This window comes from Passer montanus, unplaced genomic scaffold, assembly GCF_014805655.1.
Source record: "Passer montanus isolate IOZ18808 unplaced genomic scaffold, ASM1480565v1 scaffold2, whole genome shotgun sequence".
In the NCBI taxonomy this organism is placed as follows: Eukaryota; Metazoa; Chordata; class Aves; order Passeriformes; family Passeridae; genus Passer; species Passer montanus.
This window is the reverse complement of record NW_024366591.1, coordinates 25,856,279-25,883,313: the sequence shown is the minus strand read 5'-3', so window position 1 is coordinate 25,883,313 and position 27,035 is coordinate 25,856,279. Positions and strand designations below refer to the sequence as shown.

At 38.2% G+C, this 27,035-nt stretch overlaps 1 protein-coding gene across 12 annotated transcripts in view; it reads right to left on the bottom strand.

Annotated features, from left to right (window-relative positions):
• Positions 1 to 15,576: 15,576 nt before the first annotated feature.
• The window catches only part of PTPRK (protein tyrosine phosphatase receptor type K), a 378,252-nt gene continuing 366,793 nt past the window's right edge, over positions 15,577 to 27,035 (bottom strand). For all 12 annotated transcript variants that reach the window (XM_039707322.1, XM_039707321.1, XM_039707325.1 and 9 more), the window contains 7 exons: positions 26,383 to 26,532; positions 25,636 to 25,809; positions 22,948 to 23,079; positions 22,597 to 22,722; positions 20,449 to 20,612; positions 19,173 to 19,308; positions 15,577 to 16,850 (listed from right to left, as the gene is read on the bottom strand). In XM_039707322.1, the coding sequence (XP_039563256.1) occupies positions 16,797 to 16,850; positions 19,173 to 19,308; positions 20,449 to 20,612; positions 22,597 to 22,722; positions 22,948 to 23,079; positions 25,636 to 25,809; positions 26,383 to 26,532 (936 nt within the window). In that variant the 3' untranslated portion in view covers positions 15,577 to 16,796. The remainder of the gene's footprint in view (positions 16,851 to 19,172; positions 19,309 to 20,448; positions 20,613 to 22,596; positions 22,723 to 22,947; positions 23,080 to 25,635; positions 25,810 to 26,382; positions 26,533 to 27,035) is intronic.

The following is a 27,035-nucleotide window of genomic DNA, read 5'->3' as shown; positions in this document are numbered from 1 at the left end:
TGGCGGAGCAGTAATTTCAAAGAGGGGACTGCTTTAGAGTAACTCAGAACACTCAGGACCTGGGAGACAGGTGTGACTGAGGTTCGTATGGAATGGTTACACTATCTTTTGAATCAAATTCACAATATTGCAGGAAATTCAATAGACTTGTATATTTTTTTGAATGTAAGGTTGTCATGATTTAGGAATTATATTCTCCAATTTAGTACTCCCAGATCAAATTCACTATACTGCAGGAAATTCAGAAGACTTGTATATTTTTTTTTAATGTAAGGTTGTCATGATTTAGGAATTATATTCTCCAATTTAGTACTCCCAGTAAAAAAAAGCACATGATGCTTCCCTCCCTGCTCTCCAACTGAAGGCAGAAAAGTCAAGGTTCACAGGCTGAGATAAGAACAATATACTGGAAACAGCAATGAGATAAGAAAATGAACCGTAACAACAACAGAATTAATAATAAAAGTACACAAAAGAGAGAGAAAAAGACAAAGTTCACAGGGTGAGATAAGAACAATATACTGGAAACAGCAATGAGATAAGAAAATGAACAGTAACAACAACAGAATTAATAATAAAAGTACACAAAAGAGAGAGAGAGAGTGATTCACATGTAAAAATGCTTACCATAGAGTCCGGACAATAAACAACACCAGATGTCCCCCCACCATGATTTTTTGACCAGAAGGAACCCCTTCTCCTTGGAAGCAGTGGCCTTTTTCCCCCTCCCCTAGAAATGATATGGGGTGTTATAGAATAACCCCAGTGTCCTAGCCATGGCCCTTACTGGCTGCTTTAAAAATATGAACCCCGTCCTGGCTAAAAGCAGGAAAAAGGCAGACTCTTCTCCTGTCATTAAAATAGTCTGACTCTATTAAAAATAGAGTCAGACAAAGCTGTAAGGAATCCTTCCTGACACAGGTGCATTGAGCTGTGAAATAATCTCCCAAGGGAACGGTGGAGTCCTGGAATGTTTAAGCCTTGAAAAAATAAAGGACTCTATGATACCATCTAGAACAATTCTGACAAAGAAAGGGAGAGAGGTCATTTATTCCTATGGGTAGTTAGCTGTATTGTCACCCTTCATTTATGGGAATCTACTGTCTCAATATCTAAGTCAGGTGAACAGCATTATATTTAACTATTCCATAGGTGAACTGAGCATTAAAAGAAGCTGCAGAGACTTCCAGAAGCTGTGGTCTTCCTCAGCTCATTCTGGTAAGATCAATCAGGTTTCACACAACCCACCCAAGAAGCACAACACTGAACTGACAGCTGTGCCCTTCCATTGGCCCTTATAATGTCAAATGATGGTCTCAGTTTAAATAAACTGTCCCCAACGTGAGAAAAAAATCTAATCCTTACGATGGCATACATGGATTATTCACAGAGAGACAGAGGCTGAATTGGCTGAAACATGAACTGTTGTAACACGGATTACAGAATGATAGTTGGGTTGTTGTGTAAAAGCTTTTTCTGCCACTTCAGTATGTATAGGAGGACAGGATTTATTGCCCAATAAAGCCAAAGGCGATTAGCTCATAAGCACTGAAATAATTCTATCCAAATAAACCTAACTTTTTCATTTAGGTTGCTTATCCTCCAGCACCTGCAATAGTTGCTTCTAACTTTACCTGAAAATATAAAGATCACTTTGCTCAGAATATTTCACTGACCCCAGAAAGCTGTTTTGGTGGTGGTGTTTTTTTTTGGTTTTTTTTTTCCCCCTTCTGTTTCTTGATGATGGCATTGATTTTCTTGTCCAACTTTTTTGGTGGTGGGTTTTTTTTTTGGTTTTTTTTTTTTTTTATTTTTTTTAAACATCCTTTCTTCAATGGACAGCTGCTGATAACACTCCCACTAAGATGAGTCAATTCGGGTAGAGGACTTTTCAAATCTGCAGAGGCAGATCTTGCTGGAAATTAAAATTAAGAGCCTTGTTAAAAAGCAAGGATCATTACCCACAGAATTTTATACTGCTTTACCATCAGTTGAAGTCCACAGATAGAGATAAAATCTGCCTTTCTAAAAATATAATCTTGCTCCATTCCAAGTTTTTGCACTTGGTATAAAAATTATCGTGATGAAAATCCTAACACCTTCACAAAGCAGGTGGTCACCCTTGTGAATTGTGGTGGCTCCTGGCTCTAAAATTTCAGAACATTTTAGTGCCCTGTGATTTTATTTTGAGCTTTCCTTTACATTTTCAGGAGCAACGTTTTGGGTTCTTTGACATTTCCTTGGAGTTTAACAGAGAGATCTTAGACATGCTCTTCGTATGAAATTTAAATGGCTTAGCAGGTATGAACAAAAGGTTGTTAGTAAAAGCTCTTGAGCCCACTGGGTTTTTTGCCAATGTTTGACTCCAGTGAACAGTCTATTGAGGAACCAGGGTCCCCCAGTGGTTTTGAAACAATTGAAGCACATGTACACACATTACATTGTGAAAAATTGTAAGGTTTTGGCTGACTTTTTATGGACTGAACAATAATAACCTGTGGGTATTTTCAACATTTTATTGAGCAATTCTGTACCTGCCAGAGTCAGAAAGATCTTTTCATTGATTTTAATAGAAGTTGGAGTAGATTCTTAATAAGAAAGAGTTACGGCTTTCAGCTGGTTGTGGCTTCACATAGAAGCACCTTGCTTATAACGACGTTTGAAGTTACAGTCCTGTGAAGAATATTGACATGAAGTTTTCCAAAGTTTCTTCAACAAAGACTAATAGCTCTGTATACACCAGTAAATTATAGAAAATATATCTCCATAAATCTCTCCCCAGCTGTTGGTAAGTGTGATAAGAATCATAGTTTCAATGAATGCATTTGAAGCGTTAGCACCATGTACGTATTGAACACTCAACTCCCTGAAACTTCCAGTGCTGCGAAGGCAGACAGTTCTACCAATGCTTTGTTCAACCACAGAGAAAAAAGACACTATTTGAGATTTCTAATCTCTGTGCTAGTATAGACTCAAAGCTAAAAATAGCCTTGAGCATATAGAGTCTCAAGCAAAAAATTCTCCCCTCTATTGACAGGTATTAATGCTACCTATCTTTATAAATCTATGAAGATGATTGATACTGAAGTGTTTATAAAGCATTTTGAAGATAAAGCAGAATGCAAATGTTTAATACAGTAGGAGTCCCAATACAAAGAAGCACCTGCCAAAATGAGCCATCCAGATGATCCTCAGCCAGGGTTACCACTTTTTATTTGACAGCACAGAACATGAACTCACTCTTCCAGAGGAAATATTTATCGATCTGTGCATGGCATTGCACTACAAAATCTATTCAGGACAGCTCAGTGCTCCGATGGCTAAGCAGATATTAAATATATTTGGGTTCTATTTTCCATACTCAGTTTGAGGGTACTATTTTGTTTGAGTAGACTTGGAGCAGAGAACTTACAACATAACCACAGCTACATGGAAAATCTATGGCAAAGCCATGGTCTTAAATCCTGATCCCTAAAGCCCAGCCTGAATCTCTCACTACATTAAGAATTTTTACTCTTTCTAAAACATAAAATATTTTATTCTCAGTGAAAAAAAAAAAAAAAAGTCAAACTCAAACTCTCAACTCAACACCCAAACTGTGCAAATCTCACTATCTGTCTGGTTTCTATGGATTGTTGGTTCGTTCTGGGTTGTTTTTTTGGTGGTGGTTTGTTTTGTTTTGGTTTTTTGTTTTTTTTTTTGGTGGGGAAAGAAAAATGATGGGAGGGACCTAAGTAAAAAGACATCCTACAGCTTTAGGAAAAAGATGGAGTAAAGATTTTGGCAGTAAAACTTGCTTGAGATATCTTCAAATTGAAGAAAGTGTTTTGAAATATATTTGGCATATCTTAAATACATGTTTGACAGCTGGAAACATGCTGGAGAAATTTTTGAATTAATTTCAAATATCACTCTCTCCCTTTGTGATTTCTTGAGTGGGGTGGGCTGTAATTTATTTTTAAAGAGGCAATGTAAATTTCTAGAGGATGTTAAAGGAATCCAAAATAATCTTTTTGCACCCTGTCACTGTTCAAAGAAAAGGACACTGTATTAATTTGAATATATTTGTGAAAGATTGATTCCCCCAATGGAATTTACATAGCTACTTTCACTAATTATTTCTGAAGTTTCACCTATAAGCTGTCAATTTTCCACAGAAGGGAAGCAAAACAGTTTGACTTTTCCTGACAGCAAAGAGCTTTAATAGAACTATAATGAAAACTGGCATCTCACACTCCTTACCTCCCCAATGTCTATACTATCAGAAGAAAGAGCACTAATAACTCCTCTTTATGGGAGCATTAAAAACCACAGTTTAGCCTAAACAGCTGGTAAAAGACATCAACAAAACATTTCATTTAATAATGGTTACCTTCAATGTTTTTTCATCCTTAATATTTATCTTAAATTACAGACTTGTCTAACTTTCAAATTAATGATGAATGGGTGGCGCTGAATGTATTTGCTCATTTTTATTGAAACTGAAATACTAGCTGTCATTTTAAAATGCAGACAAACCTAAGCTTGCTTCCTTCCTTCCTTCCTTCCTTCCTTCCTTCCTTCCTTCCTTCCTTCCTGCCATTTTTTTTCTTTTCATCATTAGTGGGAGCCTGTCAAGCTCAAGCAGACAATTTTATTCATCCAGCTTTAGAAAGCTGAAGAACAAACTTAAATGTAATTACTTCCATTCTGTGTATGAAGTTGAGTCTAAAAGCAAATTGTTTCTGCTGGAAAAATGTGTCTCATTAAAGAAAAAAGACTGAATATAAAATGCAGTTAACACTTGCCAGCATATCAGTGAAATTTGTTATAATTTCCTACCTTTTCCAAGGCATTGATATTACCCTACTGCAAGACATTTTGGTAGTCAATATAATTTACCATTTGAAAATTCCGATGTATTTGTTAGATGCAGTGTTCTGCATCTATGCTCTTGTTCCAGGTGTCCCTAGCTCTTTCTTAAGAAGAAGCAGTATAAAGGTATCAGTGATTGGTGGACTTCTTTCTTGGAGGCTTTTTTGGGTTTTCTTTTCAGTTTGTTTGTTTTGTAATTTTTTTTTTAATACACAGGCAAATTGAACATAGATGAAGGAATTTGAAAAAGTCTAAGAAGTCTGTAGGAAAACTCAGATCTGACATAAAGAGTTTCAAGGTTCCTTTTATTTGAAGAGGCAGCCAGACCCTTGGGCTGGCACCTGCCAGAGTTTCAGCCCATGGGAGAAGAGAGTGCCCAGGGAGTTCTCAGTCTGCCCTCATGACTCCTTATCCCTCAGGATGAGGGACTGAAGGATGTATTTGGTCTAGCTGAGATGAGGTTTGTTTTCATTTCATCACAAGTATGGATACAAGCTCTTTATTTCATGTTTGGTCATATTTTTTTTGTTTACTCATCAGCCATAAAGATTTTTTTTTCTTTTGGGGAAGGGTCTCATTATAATTAAACAGAGATTAGTTTTTAAATTAATGCAGAATCCAATACATTTGGTCATTAAAAAAATCTGAGAGCACCACAAGCAATGTACATCTACTTCATAACAAGCAAACATAAGTATCCCCTTCTTTTTGTCTTCTAATCCTGTTTCTCCTTCTCCAAGAGCAGAATGCTGCTTTTTCTGCCCTTCCTGGTATTATTAACATAAATAGCGTTGTCACCAAAACCCCTCTATTGGCCTCAGTGGTGGCACAGGTTCCATCCTCCACCTCACCCAAGGGATGGCTGCTGGCCAACACCTTTTCCAGTCCTACAGATTCATCATTCTTGTGGTAGCCCATGATGAGCACGTCACACACACTGTGAGAAGCTAAGCATTCATGAGAGACTTGTTTGGGAAAACTGCTAGAATACAAATGTGTTCCGTCGTCATTCTTGTGGTAGCCCATGACGAGCATGGGCTACACACACTGTGAGAAGCTAAGCATTCATGAGAGACTTGTTTGGGAAAACTGCTAGAATACAAATGTGTTCCTTTACCAAATTGGTCAATAAACCTGTGTTCACTGCCTTCTCCTGGGGAGGAGGAAAGAGCACAGGGGTTTTTCTCCAAAACAACCTATAAAAAGCCTTTTTTTTCTTGAAGAACCCATATGTAGCATTTATTTTAACTTTTGTGTGTGTGTGTGTGTATTTTAGGTCTATCCTATTAAAGTACTCCATCCAGAAGGTTTTCCATGTGAAGGTCCACCAAGTTAAATAAATCTCATTACTTCTCATGTAAAATGATAACTTATTAGGTAGTACACACTGCATCCATTTCTTCATGTAGGCAGCTTTGCTTTGCAGTATGAAACATATGTTTTGATGCAGCCAAGGCCCTTTCACCTTGTCCTTCTCCAAAAACTTCATGTAAATTATCTAAGATTTCAAATGGTCTGTAAGGAAACATCCTGGGGCTCTCATTTGGAGTATAAGTCCTTCTGCCAGCCTTTCATCTTGATTTCAGTTTGTTGCATGTACATTTATTTGACATCCAAGAGCATTTCTGACCCCTGGGCATCTCCTTCAATGTGTTCCTAGCACATGTTCTCCTGGATGAAACATACAGAACAGCAGTTGGACCCTCCTTGTGTCCTCCTTTCTTCCCTTCTCCATACTGCCAAGGACCCCTGAGCCAGGGGATGATGAGAGCCTGTGGAGTGCTACAGTATCCTGGACCTTTTTGTGCTGAGTGTCATGTGAGATTTAACACACACCCAGCATGAATAGATAGATACATTTTGAAAAATAAAAGTCTGCATCTCCCTCTACATCTCTCTGAGCAAAATATCTGTAAATGTTCTTGTAGAATTATGTTAGCAAATAGTTTCAGGCTTGCCAAGACTAGAGGATGAAATCTACAAACCCATCCAACTAAAGTCCATTTTAAAAACAATGTATTTTCTTAATTTCTTTTTCTGAATTCTGCACTCTGCTCACCTACAAAATCCACCTATGCAATATGGCTGAAGATGAGCTTGCCAGGGAAGATTTAATATATCATATGAAAGAAGGTACTTTAAAAAGAGGAAAAAAACACATCCAATCCAAAAACTTAAACTCTTCTAGAAGAGAAAATAATATGAAATCAAACTAAGCAGAGTCACGGCAAAATAAACCCAAAAACAAACAAACAAAAACCCAAAAAACATTGAACCAAAGCAAAGCAAAGCAAAGCAAAACAAAAAACAATAACAAAGCAAGAGTCACAGCAAAAAAAACCCAAAAACAAACAAACAAACAAAAAAAAAACCCAAACCAAAACAAAACAAAAACCCAAAAAAACATTGAACCAAAGCAAAGCAAAGCAAAGCAAAGTGAAGCAAAAAACAATAACAAAGCCCAAAACAAGCCAGCCCAAAGCTTGAAAAAATAATGCTAAAGAAAATTTCCTGATTCTGATTTTAACACACAGTTGAGAATGCTTCCTAAAACTAGCAGGTAACCAGAGTCTTCTGCCCATCCAAGCCTGCCCTGTGATGAGAACTTATCATGAGGTATTCCCTGGGGCCGTCCTCTCTCCTGGCTTGGACAGGAGCAAAAAGACAAATCAGCTCAAAAGATGTTGTAACTTGGGGTGTATCACTCCATTTTGGGCAGTATTTTCCAGAACATTGTATTTCTGAATACTAAAATAAATTTGAATACATAAAATATTATTTTCTGTCCCCAGACTGTGTATTCTAACCCAGCCCATGGCAAAGAGACAGGAGCACGTGTCCCAGCATCCATGTGGACACTAATAACAGTATTGTTATTGGAAGGTGGGTGAGGGAAAGTTATTTTTGCCATGCTCCTTTGACTAGTTAATTTTAAAGTTTTCTTTAAAAATCACTTCACAGTAGCACATTTCAGGAGTTGCCATGACAGAAAGTCAGTTGGGCACACATGCCGGAGTATGTGCATCCCGATATTCTTAAGACCTCGGATCTTCTGTGGAGTTAACCAACCTGCCCCCATACTGGAGTATGTGCATCCAGATATTCTTGTTTCATTTCCCTTAGACCTCAGATCTTCTGTGGAGTTAACCAACCTGCCCCCATACATTGCTGGGTGAATCTTTTTAAAATTAAACACACCTTAGTACATCGCTTACCAAAGTTCTTCCTGCTTTGCTTCATGTTGTTTTAAAGCCCACTGACCTTTCAAGAATTGGAGACACCTCTAAAGAATTGGAAGGGAGCAGGGTTTTTCACCTCCTCCCCACTCCAGAGAAGCACTGGAAGGAACAAAAGATCAGTTGCAGTTGTTTCATTTTGGAATTAAGTCACTGTCATCCTGCTTAAAACACTCAATGGATTTTGAATGACAACCAGCAAGAGGCTTGATTTCAGAGGTGCCAGGTGACCTCAGATGAAGGTGGGAGGTGTTGGTTCAGCCATTTAGCATAAATTTGGAACTACCTGTTGAAATTGATACTGCTGAAAAGTTGAAATAAGTTACAGAGATATTACCATGTTCCATCCATGCTCGGTTTGCTTCAGCCTATGCTGAGTAAAAAAACATCACTAACAAGAATTAAAAGAAACCAAACCAAGGCAACAAAATTGAGCAACATATGTTGCTCAGTGTCCTGCTTCTGGATCCCATTCAATTTACAAAGGCTACTGGAAGAAGAGGAAGAATGATCAGGTAAGAGTACAAAATCTAGTTGGAAAAGCACACAGGCTTGAAAAGAGTATCTGTCTTCCTTAAATATTTGTGTGCCTGTGACAAGTTCAGAATAGGCACTTCATGGCAAGCTCAAAGTAATGAGCAAGATCAGGACATCATGGTACTGTGAGGGCTCTTTGCATGACTATGCAGGTGTGTTACTTAAAGACTTAAATTGAAGATGAGGAAAGTGCAGACTTGTATGTGTATATCAACAAAATAATTGTCACATTCTAGTCTCTGTTTTTCCTAGGATTATCTGATAATTGAATTTTTATTTTGCTATGCTGGACCAACTCACAAGGCATGTGCCCCACCCCAATCCAATTTTTGTAATTTTTCCCAAATGCCAAATCATGTAAATTCTGAAGGTATTAATTTATCAAGTTGGCTTCTGTTTTCAGGACACTGAGAATTCCTCTCACTCTCTGAAATCTTCCTTTACTGTGGTTCTTTGCAGGACACAGTAAAGCATCTGCCTCTCAGAGTCCCCACCCAAAAAAATGCTCTTCTGTCTCAACCTATTGCTTGTCTCAATAAAATTTTTCTTCTTCTAAGAAATAAAAACTATATATATATATATATAAAAATTGTGTCAAAAAGCAAGCATCAAAAAGAAGCCTGCAGTGTAGCATTTGGCTGTCACTTAGCAGTGAGGTAGGGGCTGAGACCACCCTTGTGAACTCTTACCTGAGCTATAACTTCCTGTCACATTTGCTTCGCTTCTTATTTTTTGCTTGTCCTCAGAACCAAGATGAATGACCATGTTCAACGTTGCAGCACTGTTCCTCTTTTCTTGATCAGCATCAACCAATATGGCAGCAGAAATATTGTACCTTGTGGCCTTCAAGGCAGACTCAGTTCAGAAACATACTGGAGTTCATAGGTAATCAAATGAGGTATGTGACCAGAACCTGAAGTTTCTTCCTGTGCTAAACCAGTTTTAGTGGTATTATTATTTTTTTTTAATATTTCACAATACCTCTGCAGAAAAGTCCTTTATTGAAGGATCTGCTCACTTAAATTGCCCATTTCTTTCTCCTTGGCACTGTCCCTTGCTCAGCATCTTTTATCCTCCGTGGCCTAAATCAATTGTTCAACCTTCCTTGAGCACAAATATGACATTTACTCAATATTTGAAACTTTTTCACTGACTGAAGCAGTCAGTGAAATTCCATATGTTTCATAACTGCATGCTTTTTGGGAAGTTCCAATCTTGTCTACATTTTTATATTTTCCATCCTGCCTACTCTTACATCCAAAGCCAGTGCATTCTATGCTGTTGCCAAATAACAGGTGAAAAAGATTCCTATCTTTGTGCTGATCCCAGTCAGTTCACTCACTATTTTATTCTCTGTTTCTTGCACAAAGTTTATAAACCCCCAGTGTAAAAGATAAAGGCCTATTCCTGTACAACGTAGACCCTCCACCCCCGCTGCATATTCTGTAGGACTCATCATACCTGTCCCTGCTAGCTTTAATCCACATACCAACAGCTTACTTGTATTTAGGGACAGAGACTGCTGCAGGCTGTGATTCTGACTACTTAAAGGACTATCATCTTAGAAGGGGTCTGTGTAAAGCAAGGCTATTATTTGGAGTAAACAGAGTGCCTGAAAGGAAGGCACATTAAAGTAGAAACAAAGCCTGCACTTCTTCCCTGTTTTTTAAAAGAATTTTTTAAAAGCCTTTGCCACAGACAAAACCACACAGTTATTTTCTCACAGTTGTAATTACAGCTCACTGTCACACTAGCTGAACCACCTCATATGGCTGGAGGAGAAATATTAGAAGAACCTATAACGTACCTAGTGCTTTTATATTCTATTTTATCCTCACCCCTGAAGAAGTCTGACCGATGAGAATTGCTGCTGTATTTCTAACTGCAAGGTAAGCTGGAAACCTTGATCATTTCAGGAGATGAAACCAAGCAGCAGCCTATTTATACAGTTTAAACCGCACCAACCGAAGCTTCAATGACAGATTTTGTGCAACAGAAAAGGTTGCAGCAGAATCACAGCTTCCTATGATTTTCCACCTAGCTTAAAATGATTGCATGCACCCCCTAAGCAGGGTGTTTCAAGCATTTTCAGTACACAGAGGCAATTTTGCAATGTTAATCTGGATTATCGGCGAGCTTCATAACAACTTCACTCTGAAAGTGAGGAAAAGGGCCACAGCACCAGGTTCTGTGTGGAAGATAGTTCAGACCATGGGTCCAGATGGGCCATTTATTGTATCTGTTCATTGATACAGGAAGTAGGTCACAAAGACTAACAAAATATTAAGTAGTTTAATGTCCTTGATCACAAACAATGATTTCAGCTGCTGGGACTTAAGCAAAACAAATATATTTCAAAACCTTTCTGAAACTTACAGTTTGACTTTATGGCTACTACAAAAAAACAATTCACTCTGGTTATCTTGAGAGAGAAACCCCAAAGACACTATAATCTTTGGTTTCATGTTTGTTATCGGAATGCAGAAAGACATTCACTTTCTTCAACATTTCAGGACTGCAAAATACTGTGTTGTTTGAGATACTGCTCTAGAAGATTAAATACACAAAAGAAAGATGAAAGTTTTGCACTGAGAAATGGAAAGAGCTCACACTGGTTTGCACCTGGCAGGAAAATGCAGAGATATTATCACAGTTTGGAGGTACTGTGTTTTGCCAGATGCCATTTCCGTGCTCATTACCAAAGAGCTCCAGGATACTCCAAAGCTTGCAAGAAAGATCAGGTTTTGCTTCCATGTCCAGTAGACAGACTTTTTTGCTGTTTTGGTTTTGTTCTTTTTTCTTCTTTTTTTCCTCTTTTACTTAGAGGACATTTGAAAAAATCTCTGAGCAATGCAGATTTCAAATTTATCTTGATGTAATTTGTGAAGTAAGGGACTATTTTCTGATCCAGATGGAAGCTAAAAGGCATTACAAAAGACTATTGAAATCAAGCTGTTGTATCTCAACAAGGCACAAAAACATCTGTTCTTTGTTGGCCAAGACACAGTTAATAAACATTATTATTAGGTAAGCATCCTATTGTGCCTGTCATCATACATGTCAATCTCTGCATAAATTAGGACTCTAAACCCAACAGCAGGGAAAGAATTAATTTCTGAGAAGCGTGGGCCAAAATAACATTTTTGCTTGTCAACAACCACCACAATCTCACATCCTTCTTTTAGTCAGGCTTAAAGGAAAATCATCCAGGAAGCTTAAAATAATTTAGAAACATTCTCTATTCTCAGTATCTCAATGTTTGCTCAATCAGAGCCCCCAGTTAAAAAATAACCAAAGGTTTTTCTGCATAATGTTGAAGGAAAATTTATGGGGCTAAACCTCTGCATATTCTGAAAGTCCCATCCTCAGCACACACTATCTGATTCCAGCAGATTATTCAAACCTAGAAAGTAATGACATAGGTGAATATTCACAGATACCCTTGACTATCCTGGATTTGTAGAGGTTACAAGATCTTTGACTGTTTAACAAAGACCACTAGCAATAAATCACCACAAAGGTTCTTTTGTGAGATTAGGATCACTTTACTCAATTCAGAGCTGTACGTGACACAGGAAAGTACAGCAGAAAATGAGTTACTTTTCAGTACAGAGCAGAGCACTATAAAAGCAGCTTTTACATTTATTTCAAGATCTCAGGGTTTCTTCTGACACTGCAGCAGAGTGAAGTTTAAAAGAGGCCCTTTATACAGTCATTTGTCAGTCCAGGTGGCCTGGCCATGCAATGATTCTGCAACGTTTTTTCTCAGGCTGTCCCTTCCTTGTACTTCAACTTCAATTCACACTCCAGGCTCAATGACAAAGTACTTGCCTACCGTTTCTTCCCCAATCTGCTTTTTTTAGATCTTTGATTTTGGAAATTTTTAATCAGTTTGAAAGAGCACACTCCTGCAGTAGCTTTGGCTTTCATGTTTCTTGAAGTGATATTCTATTTCTTAATGCAGTATGTAGGACATAGCATAAACTAAGTAAATATATTAACTGAGCAACTTCCCAATTAAATAAATCCTGGTAACTGCTTGCATATGTGAAGATAAGCTAAGCTTCAGGCTTCAAGCTCCTATGCCAGTGACTGTTTTCCAGGAAAGTAAAGCCTCTTTCCAAGTTGTTCCCCAATGGCATCATTTATCCAGGAAGCAGGAAATGTAAATAGTAGGATCTCATCGACCAGCTGGGTCTGATCTCTCAGGACCCAGATTAAAGGTCAAAATCTGAGTTTCCTCACACTTCCTTCTGCTGGAGTTTGATCACTATGAACAGGGAAGACAGATTCAGAAGGCTAAAAGAAAAAAAGCCTCTCACTACACAGGGTGCTGATATTTAGTAGGTATTCCATCTCAATGACACTGCTTTAATCACTTCCAAGGTGTTTGATGCCTTTTATGGTTCTTCAGTGTTGGATCCTAAGATCTGTTTTTCTGGGAAAATTCAGATAATTTCAACAATTACCTCTTTGATTACTGGCCTATAGGAAATTAACCAGAATTAACCAATTCAAGTGACTCACAGAATTCCTTCCACTAAGAAGTACACAGAGCAGGACACTGGGGTCATAACTTCTCAGTTTTAGAGCAAAGAAAAACCTCTTGCACATAGCAACCATGTTTTTGGGAACTTGTACATTCCTTTGGTTACTTTCACTATGTGGTATTAAACCAGTTTCCACTTCATTAACTTCAAATTTGAATCATCTCACTTACACTTCCATGGATGTAGCCTTTTGTGCTTCTTTGTACTCTGCCTTGATGCCCATTTGCTTTCTGTATTTTCCACATGTGTGAGTCCAGCCTTTGCTTCACGCTGCTGAGGAAGGCAGAGACAATGCACTCTCAGGCTTTAGCCACTTGATTGAGTCTGTGCTAGTATTTCAGCAAGGATGATAGAAAGCAGAAAGATTTTGAGGAGTCTTGAACCCTACGGACCACTCCAGGTTAGGAGCTGCTGGCACATTGTGATACTGGTGCCAGTGGCTTTTCACCACCTCAGGGAGTGAAACATTTCCCTCTTCAAGTGCCCAACATCAGGAATACTTCTATTCTTCCACAGCACACTCTTTTTGTGATAAGTACTTGTTTTCTGTCTGGGTGAGGTTTCAATCCCCTCATTTCCCTTTCTTCTGTCTTGCATGGGTGTAAGTAAAGGATACTGGAGCAGCATTTATCGGGTAACAGGGCTAGTACCCTCAGAAAACAAAGCTGGTATTTGCTTACACTAGGTGAGACTGGGGAAACAGCTGCACAATGAAACAATGTGTCTCTTCTGACTTTATACTGAAAATCACATTCTAATATTATCTTTTGCCTAAGAGACCTTCAAAAGATACCATTACTGGAGAATGATATTTGTCATCTGCTTCTCACATACCATATTCCCTCTGCATACTTTTCCCTGATCTTGCCAGGAAGAATTTCCCAGAATTTTTTTCAATCATGAGCTATTGCAAATGCTCTTTAGATCACCACAGTCAGCAACAGTTACAGAAATTATGACTCTCAGAGTACTTGAACACTGGTGGAGTCCCCCTCTGCAGAATGACCAGTGGCAGCTATAATCTCTTCTAGCCAAGGGGGATGCTCACAAGGAGGAGTCTTTTGCAGGCTTAGTATGTTGCAGTGCCAGGATTAATACTGCTACTTGCACCAGTCATGCTTAATGTCCAGGGGAAACTGGACTCAAAGGTCTTAACCAGGATAATGAAATTCTGATGGGGATGGACCCCAGACACAGCAGCTCTCCATGAGAAAAACTCCACCCAAAACATAAATATCATACTGGCAGAGTGTGGTTTTTGCCTTCCACAACACCAAGAGATAACACCAAGAGATACTCATCTCTTCTGTCACAAAATTAATCTAGACTTCCAGACTAGTCTTCTCAACATCCTCTCAGACAACAGAGGAAGATTTTTCCACAGTCAAAATCATTTAGTGCCAGACAGACATCTAAGAGGCAGGACGCATCAGGCATGTTGTTTCCACAAAATGTGGTGACCAGACAGTCTGCTCTAGGTAACAGACGCAGCACTTTGACTGCCAAAGTTAGTAGATTGCCATTTTCTCACAGGGAAAGCTAAGAATGTTGCAAAGCATGTAACTTATACTCCACTTTCCAGTATGGCAGAAGAAAAAAGAAGGGTAATTTGAGCATTAAGAAGCCAGACCCAGTAAATGTTTCAAACCTTATTTATTTACCTTGCCGTTCATAACTAGGAATTAGCAATGGGTGTCACACACACACAAAAAAAAAAAAAACAAAAAAAAAAAAACCCCAACCCCAAACAAAAAAAAAAAACCAGACCACCAAAAAAAAAAAAACCCAAACCAAACTAAACAAAGAAAAAAAACCAACAAAACAAACACCCCCAATAAGCAAACAAACAAACAAACAAATGAACAAAAAACAACACCAGAAAACCCCCCAAACCTAAAAAAAAAAAAAGGTTTAGATTTGAAATAGGTGGAGCTATGCAGTACAGATGGAGGCACTAAAAAATCCGAGAAGCAGTGTTTCTCTAAGTATTTCTCTGCTGTTTAAAGCATTGAATGGATAATTCCATGTATCTGAAGGAAGAAATTTAGGACATAGAGATGACATGGAGTCTTATGACATACTCCCTGAAGCACCAGGGTGAAAAACACAATTTCCATTTGAGATTTTCCTTATCCAAATATATTGGTGTTCCAGACAAGAATGACTCCTTAAAGAGGACAGTAAATAAGAGATATCAAAGTAGGGAAAAAAATCTTTAAATAAAAATTTAGTTCATTCTTACTTTACAGAATGTTTAAAAGCACCATAGCATTTTACTGTCTGTTCTAAAAATGACCAATAAGAGACTGGAATGATTTTAGCTGGTAGCACAGAGAAAACTTTGTGAAGAAATGGAAGCAAGCTAAGTAAAAGCAAAGTAATATTTTGTACACCACAACTATAATCAGAATCTGGCATTGGTTTATTCAAATTTTGCTTTCTTGGAAGCAAAGCTTACATGTTCGTAAACATCAAATTAAACATTGCTTAATTTTACAATTTCCTAAACAAATACTTCTTTACCCTGAAGGGCATATGCAGACCCATCTATTTGTGTCACAGTTCTCCTGTTGATCTGTGCTTCAATATTTTTAAAACAATTGGTTCCTATACAATTTTTAATGGATCTTAAAAATTTCTTCCAATACTGTGCAAGTCATAGGCAAGGCCATTTTAAAGTGTGCACTTCCTTACATATTTTTTTTTATCAGTACTTAACTAATGCAACTGTGAAAAACTATACATTTTCAGGAAAATGTTTATATTTTGGTCCTGTACTTAAAGACCTTCTATAATCAAGTTGTTTACATGAATTTGAACCACAAGCATGTACACAACAAAACCACTATACCAATGTTTCTTGGTCTATGCATAAAAAGTATGTCTTCTACTTACACTAAAACATACAAAAAATAAACTACAAAAATTGTTTACACTTGATTTCAGCAAAAAAAGCTTTCTTCAAGAAAAATGATTCTTCTTTTTTTTCAGCCATCAAAAAAGGAATGCAAGTAAACAATAAATACATGTGCTTTCTCCATATAGACATATTTACACTTGAGTCTTTGGCTTATGTTTAAGTTTCTTTATAAAGATCTTTATGTGATCCAGCCATCATTGCACATTAAAACAAAATAAGCCAGTTTTTCTTTTACTATATATAATATATATATGCAACACTTGAAACGTATAAAGAATGAACCTTACTATCAATCTGCACTGTTATTGTACTTTAACAATGTATCCAAAAGAAAAAAAAAATTAATACCATATAGGAAATATTGATACATGCAACAGATGGTCGCTCTACTGAATCTGAGAGACGGCTGCATATACACACACGAGAAGGTCCTAATCTGCGCAAACCTCTTCTGACTCTGCTTTTCATTAAATAGTATTTATGTGGCACTAATTGTTGATACTGTATACAAGCATAGAAACAGATTGAGTTCTTTTATTAAGATACACAACTTCATAAGAAAAATACTTTGCATTTAAAATTTAAAATCCCTCCCACCCCCCTCTTCCCCCAAAATCTTTCTTCACAGGATCAAGAACTGTTGTCAAAACAGCTTATTGAGATTCATATATTTGGTGAACTTCGTCACATCCTTTTCGACTAAGAGGATTCCAGGTACTCCAGTGCAACATCGTAGCAGAAACGATATTGCTCCTTTAAGGGGGAACAGAAACAGAAGTTACATTAAAATCTCAAGCCTTAGCAGCAGTATCTATAACCAAGAACATTCTTTGCTAACTAGTAAACTAGACAGGCTTGACTTTTCTATTTTCCCCCCTATTACACAAGTATATTACCAGCTCTGATTTAAAAACTCACCCTAACCAATGAAAGGGAAAAGGACCCTGACCATGGAAAGTAATGATGTGCTTCTCTAATTTTTTCAGCTTCTGAACTGGTTTATCAAACATGAAAAGATCTCCTCTCAGTCAGAGCATTCTTGCAGTGAAAGCACCTTAACTCTGGTACACCACTTCTATTTGAGTTAGCTGATATAGAGCAGTAACTGGTGCAGGACCCCAAGAAGCTCCATGTCCACAGCCCATTGTTACAGTCATGTTGATGTACCATCCAAAAGATCAAATGAACACTTAAAAAATAAGTTCAAAACCTCATTGTGGTTATTATTTCTCGTTAACAGTGCTGCTGTTGAGAGCTGATACTGGGAAACAGGGAGGAGGAAGGAGAGAGGAGAGGGGAAGAGGAAGAAGAAATAAAACCAAGGAAATTAATTTGATGTCTATTGTCCTTACGACTTGAAAAATGAAATCTGCCTGTGTGATTTATTTTTGTTTTCACAGGAAGACAGCATGATACATTAACAGGAAGTTGTGGGGATATCGTAAAGGCTGTATTGCGCTGCTCGTTGTTATCTGATCCTGTTGCTGAATGCAGGGCACATGACACTGCTATATAGTGGTTTTCCTGGTTTGTTTTCTAACTAACAACTCAACAGCTTCTGCTGTTCAAGAGTTCTGAATAAAAATCCATACAGCACAAATACATAACTGAAAAAATATAGCAACTTTAGCGTAAAGCTGTAGTGGAATTCAGGACTCTTTTGAAATGCAATATAAGTTTGCCGAGCATTTATCAAAAACAAACACAATTTACCTCGGCCTCCCTTTACAGAGACACAAATAATTTTCCATGTGATCTGACCTGTTTTCTTGACAGCAGTGAACTGAAACCAGGCAGCAATTCAATATGTTGTGTCTCAGATGTCTATGGCACAGGAGAATGCAAAGCGTTTGCAGCAAAAGCAGCGATACCTAGCCCAGTGTCACTGCTGCCACAGGATGTTTTATTTGTTAACATATTAACCATCTTCTTAATGCTGGCAAGAGATGGAAGTGATGCACTATGATTAAGAGAATCATGCCAGAGAAGCTATTTGATATTAAGCAAACATTGACACCTGAAAAAAGGGGAATATGGGAAGAGGCAGATACAGCCATTTTGCACAATATGCAAGTTCACAGGGTCAGAAGCAATTTCCACTATGTGTTAACTAAAACATGTTTTTAATTTCAATTGGCATCCCTGATTTTTATGCTGTAGGCAGCCATCTGGCTGAAAAGTGACACTGGCAGCTGGCAGTGTGAGACTCAAATGGCAGGAACTCCCAAACACTATATAACCTGCTTTCATTCACCTACAAAAAGGAAAAACATCCATGTGGAAGAATATTTTAAGGACCTTCCAGTCCTTAATATTCAGTTTTTGTTGGAGAGGCAAACATTCAAATGGATAGGCACTCATACTGCATGCATAAAGATTAACCAGAACATTTAAGGTCATTTTGAGTTCTGGCAATGTACATATGGATATTTAGTCTTGCAGTTTTGCTAATTCAGGCTCATATTGTTTGTATTACTTTATTGTTTATACTGTTTATTATTTAACTGTTGGATTCAATGATCTTAAGGGTCTCTTCCAACCTAAATGATTTTATATATTCATTTGCAACTTACTAGGTCCAAATGTTTGATTTTAAAATTCTGAGGTATCATTTTGACTACTACAAATCTGAGTAACAAAGATTGTCAGTATTCAATACAACTTTCAAAGCAGCAGTTTTTACTAAGGAGCAAAATATTCACAGATCCCACTAGGAATCTGTACTTCACAGCTTAATCCTACCAAGGAGAAATGCCTTGCTCTGTAAAATTTCAAGACAGCTTGTGTGAGTGCAGCCCGCTGCAACTTCCTTTCAAACAGACCAGGTTATTTTTGGAGATTAAAGTGCATTCTGTTAACTCAGAATGCTTTCTGTGGAAAGCATGCAACCATGACAAGAAAGGTAGTGTAAAATGCTAAGCATGTCCTCTCACGATGCTGACTTGCATTTACACTCAATAGGTGTCCTTTCTTCTTCTGGCCTGTGTTAGGTTTGCACTGTTTTTGTGGGCGCAGGACTGAAAACACAGCTCTCACAATGAGGCAGCCTCTGGCTCCTGTGGGGCTGGTGCTTACCGGAGTTTCTACCATGTTGGGCTTACTGTTCCTCAAGGTCTTCACGGCGTGGAAAACGTCCACCACATTCTGCCTTTTCACCATCTCAACCACGATGCCGATGGCACAGAACATCCCGCTCCGGCCACCGCCGTTTCTGTACGCAAGGAAAAGAGAGAGTTAAGTGCCACTGTGGCCTAAGACAGAATCCAAAACACCCATTTCAGTTCTTTCAAAAGAGAATTCATTTCAGTTCTTTCACTCTGTAAGCATGAGTGATTCCTGAGTCCCAGAGGGAGACCAGACTTTAGCAATCTCTTTGCAGCTCCAGTGGGTTTGGTCTAAGACATTTGCTTTTTCTGACCTTCCTCTCCATTACTGCTTTTGAATTCTGCCCTTACAGCCCATCATGCTGCCCAACTGTGCTATAAGTCTAAATTACATATGCATTAGAAATAAAAAAAACCCACTAAACTTAAGTTCAATGGCAAGTAGGACATTAGAAATAATAAAAACAAGTTCAATGCCAAGTACCTTTTCCACTTCTGGAAAGACACTTGACTTATGATATGAGGATTATTCAACCAGATACGCTAAGACATCACTGATTTAATAACTTGCTGACCTTTGGGGACACTTCTGAACTATTTTAATCTAATTTCAAAGAAATGAAGGTAGGTATTTCTTCTTATTCATTTTGAAGTGGTGTAGGCAGAAATGGGTCACTAGTTAATTCTGAACATTTAAACAGAGGTCTTTTTTTCAGAGTAAGGCGACAGATTGATTACTCTCTGCTTAGGGAGAAGAAGACGCCATCTTTTCAAAACTCCCAAACCAGCTCCCACTTAAGTATCAGGTAAGCAGCCAGCAGCCATTTACCAAGAATAGTTTTAGTATCATGTAAAAAATGTAGCACATTCTGTGCAAAAGAGACACAAAAAGCCCTTATTTGGCACTCAGTATAAAAGACTTCCTTACTGATACCAGACAGAAGAAAGATCTGTACATATCTTGCACCTGAAAATCATGCTATTATGCATAGATGACAGTATACACAGTATCACTGTAGAATCACACTCAAAATACTTGTTCCTTGACCTGACACAGAAAAACCCAAAAGTTGAACAAAAGCCTACAGTGGTACTCCTTTCTTTTTTTTTTCTTTTTTTCATTAGAAAAGTAACAGGCACAGGTGCAAGAGAAGGTATCCATAAGACCACTGCTTAAATTAAAACCAAGAATTAATTTATAAGAATTCATTTGAAGAACAGCAATTGACTTTCTCCAAGTTACTCACAGGCAATGGATGATGGTCCGGCCCTCCCCTTCTTCACATTCCTCTTGCCATTTTTCAACCTGGAGAATTAACTTCAAGAAGGATCTCTTGGAAGCTGGTACATCTCTATGAGAAGCCCATCCCAAATACTGGAATTGCTGCACCATCAGATAGCCCTCTTGTGGCTGAGGGAAATCAAAGAACTTTAGGTCAAAATGGTACCTTTACATCTTGGTTTAGGAAACCAAAGTATAAAACTAACATGAAAACCTAGGTGTTTATATTATGGAGATTCTAACGTGTGTACATTGCACAGTAGGGCCTCCAGGAATTTCTACCACCTGAGCTCAAGGAAAATGTCAGGAAAGGTAAAAAGGGAAACTGTATTGGACAACACATCATAGTTTATCAATCACAAATTTAACCTATCCTGAATTCTAAATCAACAAATACCCTAGATTCCACAGATTATATGGGCCAAGGTTGCTTAGCAGCACTAATCAATTTAAAACATCACTATTAAATTCTTAGACTGGCAGAAATAGAGTGAGATACATTTGGCTCCTATTCATGAACTGACCCCATTATAAATTAACAATGAGTAACACGGGTGCACAAACATGACTACTGTCCTTGAAGTCTTCCCTTTGTGCGAGATTATGATAATTATGACAGCCTTGCTGCCACTCTCTGAGCCTTCCACGTGCTAGATGTGACACAGGGAGAGCTTTGAATAGAACCTGACTGTCACAAGAAAGGCCTTAATAACAGGAAGAATACATACTCTATCTACTTTCTTGAAGCTGAAGATGACAAGTAGGAATGTGGATCTTAGAAAAGTAACAACAGAGCAGAGAGATTTTTAAAAGCAAGGCTTATGAGCAAAGGGACACAGGAGACAAAGAGAAGTAGAAGAGTAGAAAATCAAAGCATCATAAAAAAGGAAGAAATGGAAAAAAATAAAATAAGAAAAAAAAAAGAGGAAGTCTCAAAATACAAGAAAAGAGCTCTATGGCGTAATATTTGCCAGTGTGCCCACACCTTAGTTTCCTGTAGTTTCCAAAAAGAGCTGAAAATGTTTTTTGTAATTCTGAATATAGGCAAGAACAAAAAAAAAAGAGTAAAATACTAGCCACATGAAAACTGATCTTTGCCCTCAGAAAAATGAAACTCTGACCAAAATAAAAGAAAACAAAAATAAAAGAAAACACATGAAAGATCTTTGTGTACATGGTAATTAATTTTCCCCACAGTTATCTTTCAAGATTAATGAGAGTTAAACATATACTCAAGATACACTCAAGATACAATCAAGAAATTGTGATAAGTTCAGAATTAGATGGAAGATAAAAAGTAGTTGTGGTAAGTAAAATAGGGATTGCTGGTTAACTGTACATAGACTGGTGGCACAAGTGACAAGCGTCTGTCAGGCTTTGTGGTGGGCAATACAAATAAGTAATTCATAGAGGTGAGCTAAAGAGGAAACACTCTATGGCAAGCAGGGTTTAAGAAGATGTTGCAAGAGTGTGGAACACTACAGGACAGTAAAAAGATAAGATGGTCTAAGGTATGAAAGAGCTGACAAGAATGCAAGACTGGCACTGCTACTGAAGTTGAGAAAAAGATGATAACTGTAGGTTGAGGCACAGTGGTGGCAGAACTCATTAGAGGCAGAGGAATTTTCAGGGTTTTTTCACACTATGCTTTGCAGGGTGCCACAGTCTGCCTTTCCTGTTGTGGTTTTCACATCTTAAGCTGAGAAGGTTCTGGTTGTATAATCAGACTCGGTGCTTCTGTTCGTGTTCACCACAGAAAACATCTTACCAAAGCTACTAACTAAATACCTGTCAGTACACGTTCATTACAGTGATATTTCTTTTACTGTACACCAAACAAACAGAATACAGAATACTTCTCACACATCAGGGATGAATGCCTCAGAACAACATCCATTCACCTCAAAGCTCTCTCTGCTTGTTGTAGAAAAGTACTGTAGCTGTAGAAAAGTACTAGAAATCAGTATTAGATGCTGATGCTTGACTAACTTTTCTGGGTAACATCTTATGAACATTAGTACTTTACTATTATTCAAAATTAAAAAACACAAGAGCCTAGAGAGTATGAAAAATTACATATTTTTATGTCACATATTGTTAGAATAATCCTTACTCTTGTTAGATTGCATATCCTGAAAATTCTGTTTATGACGTCGCAGTCCATTGAACACGACATGCATTCCACTTGGATGGGGCCGTACCGCAGTATCCCTTCCTCGGGCCAGTATTGTGGGCAACCCTGTGCCAGAGCAAAACAGGCATAGTTAAATGGTAAATTACAACTTGAGCATTGCCTTATTCCACTGCAGACATTTCACCTCACCTTTACTGAGCAACTAGTGTTGATTTGCTGTAAAGCAGAGTATAATTGTAAAGTCACTGCGCAGCTCTACATTTTCATCATGTAGTAAATACAGTGATTAAAGCATGTGACAGTACATGAAAACTCGAGTTCCAAACTAACCTGTGCTAAGTCGACTTCATTTAACATCACAAGAGAAGTACAGCCATAGTCGTACACTAATCTCCAGAAATCTTTCACAGTGTTTGGTAAAGGATGTTGTGTGACAATAAAAGCTGCCGGCTGCCTGTAGCTCTGTAAAGGCAAACAATTTTGTTAGTACCAGTATGAGAAGTACTTAAATTCTACTGAAACAGAACAAAACATAAAAATGTAACAAAGGTGTCACATCAGTTACTTCATGTATCACTGAGGATGTAAAAGTTAAAAACATATTATCATCTCCAATAAGAACAAAGAGGTTACTCTGCTCAGGTCTGCCTTATTCTTGGTTAGAGAACAAGCCCTGTTTTTACACTCAGATATGCTCTGGGCACTGCAGATGTTCTTTGTGGCTCTGTTGAGGTTTAGGCAACTCTGCTCTAGGCACTGTGTCCAGGAGCCAAGCAGGGAACCTTTACCCAGTGATACAGAGAGGGGTGCAGAGGTCTCAGATCATCACCCTCTCCACAGCAGGTTTTATGTGAGCTCTGCGACTAAACTGGGGACTAAGCTCAACTCCAAACTGTTTCACAGTGCACAGCCACAGGGACGCCCACAGAACTGACTTTTGCCCACATTGGGACCCATTTCCAGCAGAAAGCCTCAGTTCAATAGCAAAATCCCATTTCCTGCCATGACTGCAGGTTCCATTTTCTGTATGCTGTGTTATACGCAGGTACAAAGAGGGACTCCCAGCCTTGCACAGTAACTGAGATGCAACTAACACTGGAGGGGCTACTTTCCTCCTGCAGATGTATTATGAGCAGCAAGCAGAAGAGGAGAAATCAGAAGTCTTTTGCAGGCAATTTGTAACCATCCATGGAAAAGTAAATTAACCAAGGAAAAAGATCTGGTAGGGCAGATAAACCACTTTTGCTATGGAAGCTTGCTTATTTGAAGATTGATCTAAGGGATTGTTTCGTGCCTGATATTGACATACCTTCAAATAACTTGTTGTTAATGTCTTTAGCATCAGTACTTGCTTGACAAGAGATTAAGGAAGTTGCTGATTTTTTTAATACAGATTTTTGTTACCTTTTCTAATGCAGGAAGGATATTGGGGTAGTAGCAGCTCATATCCTACTTCCTAGAACTGCCCAGGGACAACACAGGGACAACCAATTTTGATTCATCCCCTGTACTTTTAAGAAATGAACCAAGTTCTAGCCGATGTTTTCCTAACCTTCTTTCCCAAAATTGATTGTGTTTCTCAAAAGAAAAATAAGGGGTAAGTTCCTCTTTCTGTTTTGTTATTGAAAGTCCCTTTTTCTTGTCCAGGAGTAGTTCCTCTTCTCTGAATAAATCAGTCATAAAAGGAATGGCCAGAAGAGAAAAGGCAAAAATAGGTTGTGTTACCCAAAATATTAACCTTTTACTTATAACCTTGTTATATGCCTTCATTGTAATATAATACCTTTTATTTCTGCTGTTGTTCTTCTTTTTATTACTACCATTTCTGCCTTTTCTGCCTTGCCTCTGATTGCTGATCCATTAATATATTGCTTGGTTCATGTTCTATCTGCTGTTGCACACTCAAGAGTCCTCCTGCCCCTCACAGCCTGTGTTGCCTTTCTTTCACCCCAAACCACACTCCTCAATGCAACTCTGTTGGGTGGTTTATAGCACATCAATTTTATTCAGGTGCTTAATGCCATTTTGACTGCAATTCTAAACAATTTTTTGCTACCAGAATCCTGTTCACTGCTCTAATTCACCTGTTCAGCCCCCAGTGACACCCTAATACATTGGTCTTACACAAACTACTCCTCTATTTTTTTGGCACAATAAGCTGGTTGTGAGATTAGGGGCTGTATCTTGCTATCAATTTGTTTTCTGCACTACCTCAGGCAGAACTCAGTGTTGATGATTTCTGCTGCTATTTGCCATTTTATTTCAGCATCTCTTCTTGACGTGGCAGTTTCTGATAGCATTTCATTTTTGAAGAACGGAAGATGCTCCTGGAAATCAGGCCACTTATTTAAGTATTTACTGTAAAAGTGGCTTTAGGGCCTAACTTTGGAAATGCTAATGGGAGGCACAGGAAGGTGTCTGGCAGCACATGAGCTGCTTTATTGATCAGACATGTATAAGCAGGTTCAACTCCATTTTCCCCAATAAATCACCTGTTCCCCTGACAGTACTTCTGTTATTCAGACTTCAAATTTAAAGAGCTGCAACTCAAAATATAAACAACAAACTCCCCAATCCTATACTCTACTTAAACATGCCAAGAAAACCATTTTTTCTTCCTCTGTTGCTCCTGACTCAGTATAGAAAGACTTTTTTATGAAATAGTGATAGTAACCTCATGTTCAGATAGATAACATTTACTTCCTAAGAAACAGTAGATTTTTGAGATCCTGCTGAGATTTGAGATATGGAGGTCTGGACAGTAGAGCTTTATATAATGCTGTTAAAAAGGTGAGATTTCCAGAGGGTCCCACAAGGATGCCAAAGACTACAGATAACTAATCTTCTGAACAAAACCATAAGCTGGTGGGGCTTCTCACCTTCTCCCCCTCACCCTTCTTCATTAGGACTGTTTTACTGGGCACTGCAGCAACAGAATTACCCTTTCTTAAACCAGCAACTACAGCATTACAGAGCTTTCCATGGCACGCTATGCAGACAAAGAAGGTAGTCTCTTACGTCCATAAGAGCAGCATTGATGTAGTTGCTGCTCTCCCCATCAATAGTAATTAAGAAAGGCAGACATCTGTCAGGTGGCAGCATATCCATGAAGCGGTTCTTGTCGTGGTTCCTTGGCAAGCAGGCGATGCTGCAGTCCTCCGCCTGCAGGCGAGGGGTCACGGAATTCAGAGTCTAAGGGAAAGAGGACGCTTGTTTTAGCACGCTGAGCTAACACACATGGAACTCGGGAGCCTTGAGTTTTACTGTAAAATATTGCAATATGAGGAAACATGAGGCATTAGCAAGAAGACATTAGTAAATGTCTCAAGCTCCTATCTGTTTGTTGGACATTGTGGACTTTGCAAAGGGGGGTGAAGCTGCAAGTATTAAAGGCACTCCACGTACTACTGAACATATTCCATGTGACACCATCCCTTCAGAAGGGAATAAAACAAAGAGGATCCTTTGGAGCTCTAAAAAGCTATGCCTTCCATATGCAAATGAAAGCCAAAACTCTCTCTGGCTCCTACTCACTGGTCTTTATTTCAGACAGATATTTACCGCAGTTTTATTTAAAGGAGGATATTCTGCATTTACAACAATTTTGCAAAGCACATAAATATGGGTGCTTTATTTTGTGGACAAAAAGTTAGGGACCAAATGCTATAAAAGTCATATGAAAAACCTTCTCCTTAAAATAAATTAAATGTATCTAGAGGCAAAAAAATTGTTGTCACATCAAGAGTTAGTAGAAGCTGTGAATACCTGAAACTCATCTTTGAGATGTGAAGAGTTTGTCTGAGAGTCTATTCTAATCATATCAAAATAAGCAGCTTTGAATTCACAGACAGGAATGGCAGTCTCTCCACACAGGCAAGCTTCTAGAATGGCATCGTGAATAAAGATGTACTGCTCCTGTCAAATTAGGAAAAGAAACAAAAATTGTAGCTATTTAAACCAAGAGATCTTTCCTTCTTTTAGGACAAACAGGCCTACTGCACACTCTTAAACCCATTCAAAGTACTGTCCATCAATACATTAAACAGTGCTTTAATGCAAACAGTCTTGTTCTTATTGGGGTGCAGTGAACAAGGATGTTTTCTCCAGGACAAATTTAAATTCAGTAAAACTTAACAGAACAGGGATAGTAAATTATTTAAGATGAGATTTTTCAGTTTTCTTGTACTGCTTGTGGGTTTCTGTGCATATGCCAAAGGCTTGTTTGCTTTATCAATTTTTTTAATAGCTTTCAATCTTCTGATGTTAGCAGAAAGTGTAAATTGCTTCAAGCACTACTAGTGTGATTAGCAAGTATTTGGCATGCTGCCTTCTCCTTATGCATGTGCAAGCTAGTGCATCAGTTGCCTCATACTTGGCTCTAGGCCAGTAATAATTCCAGTGTGTTCCAACAGAAGCAC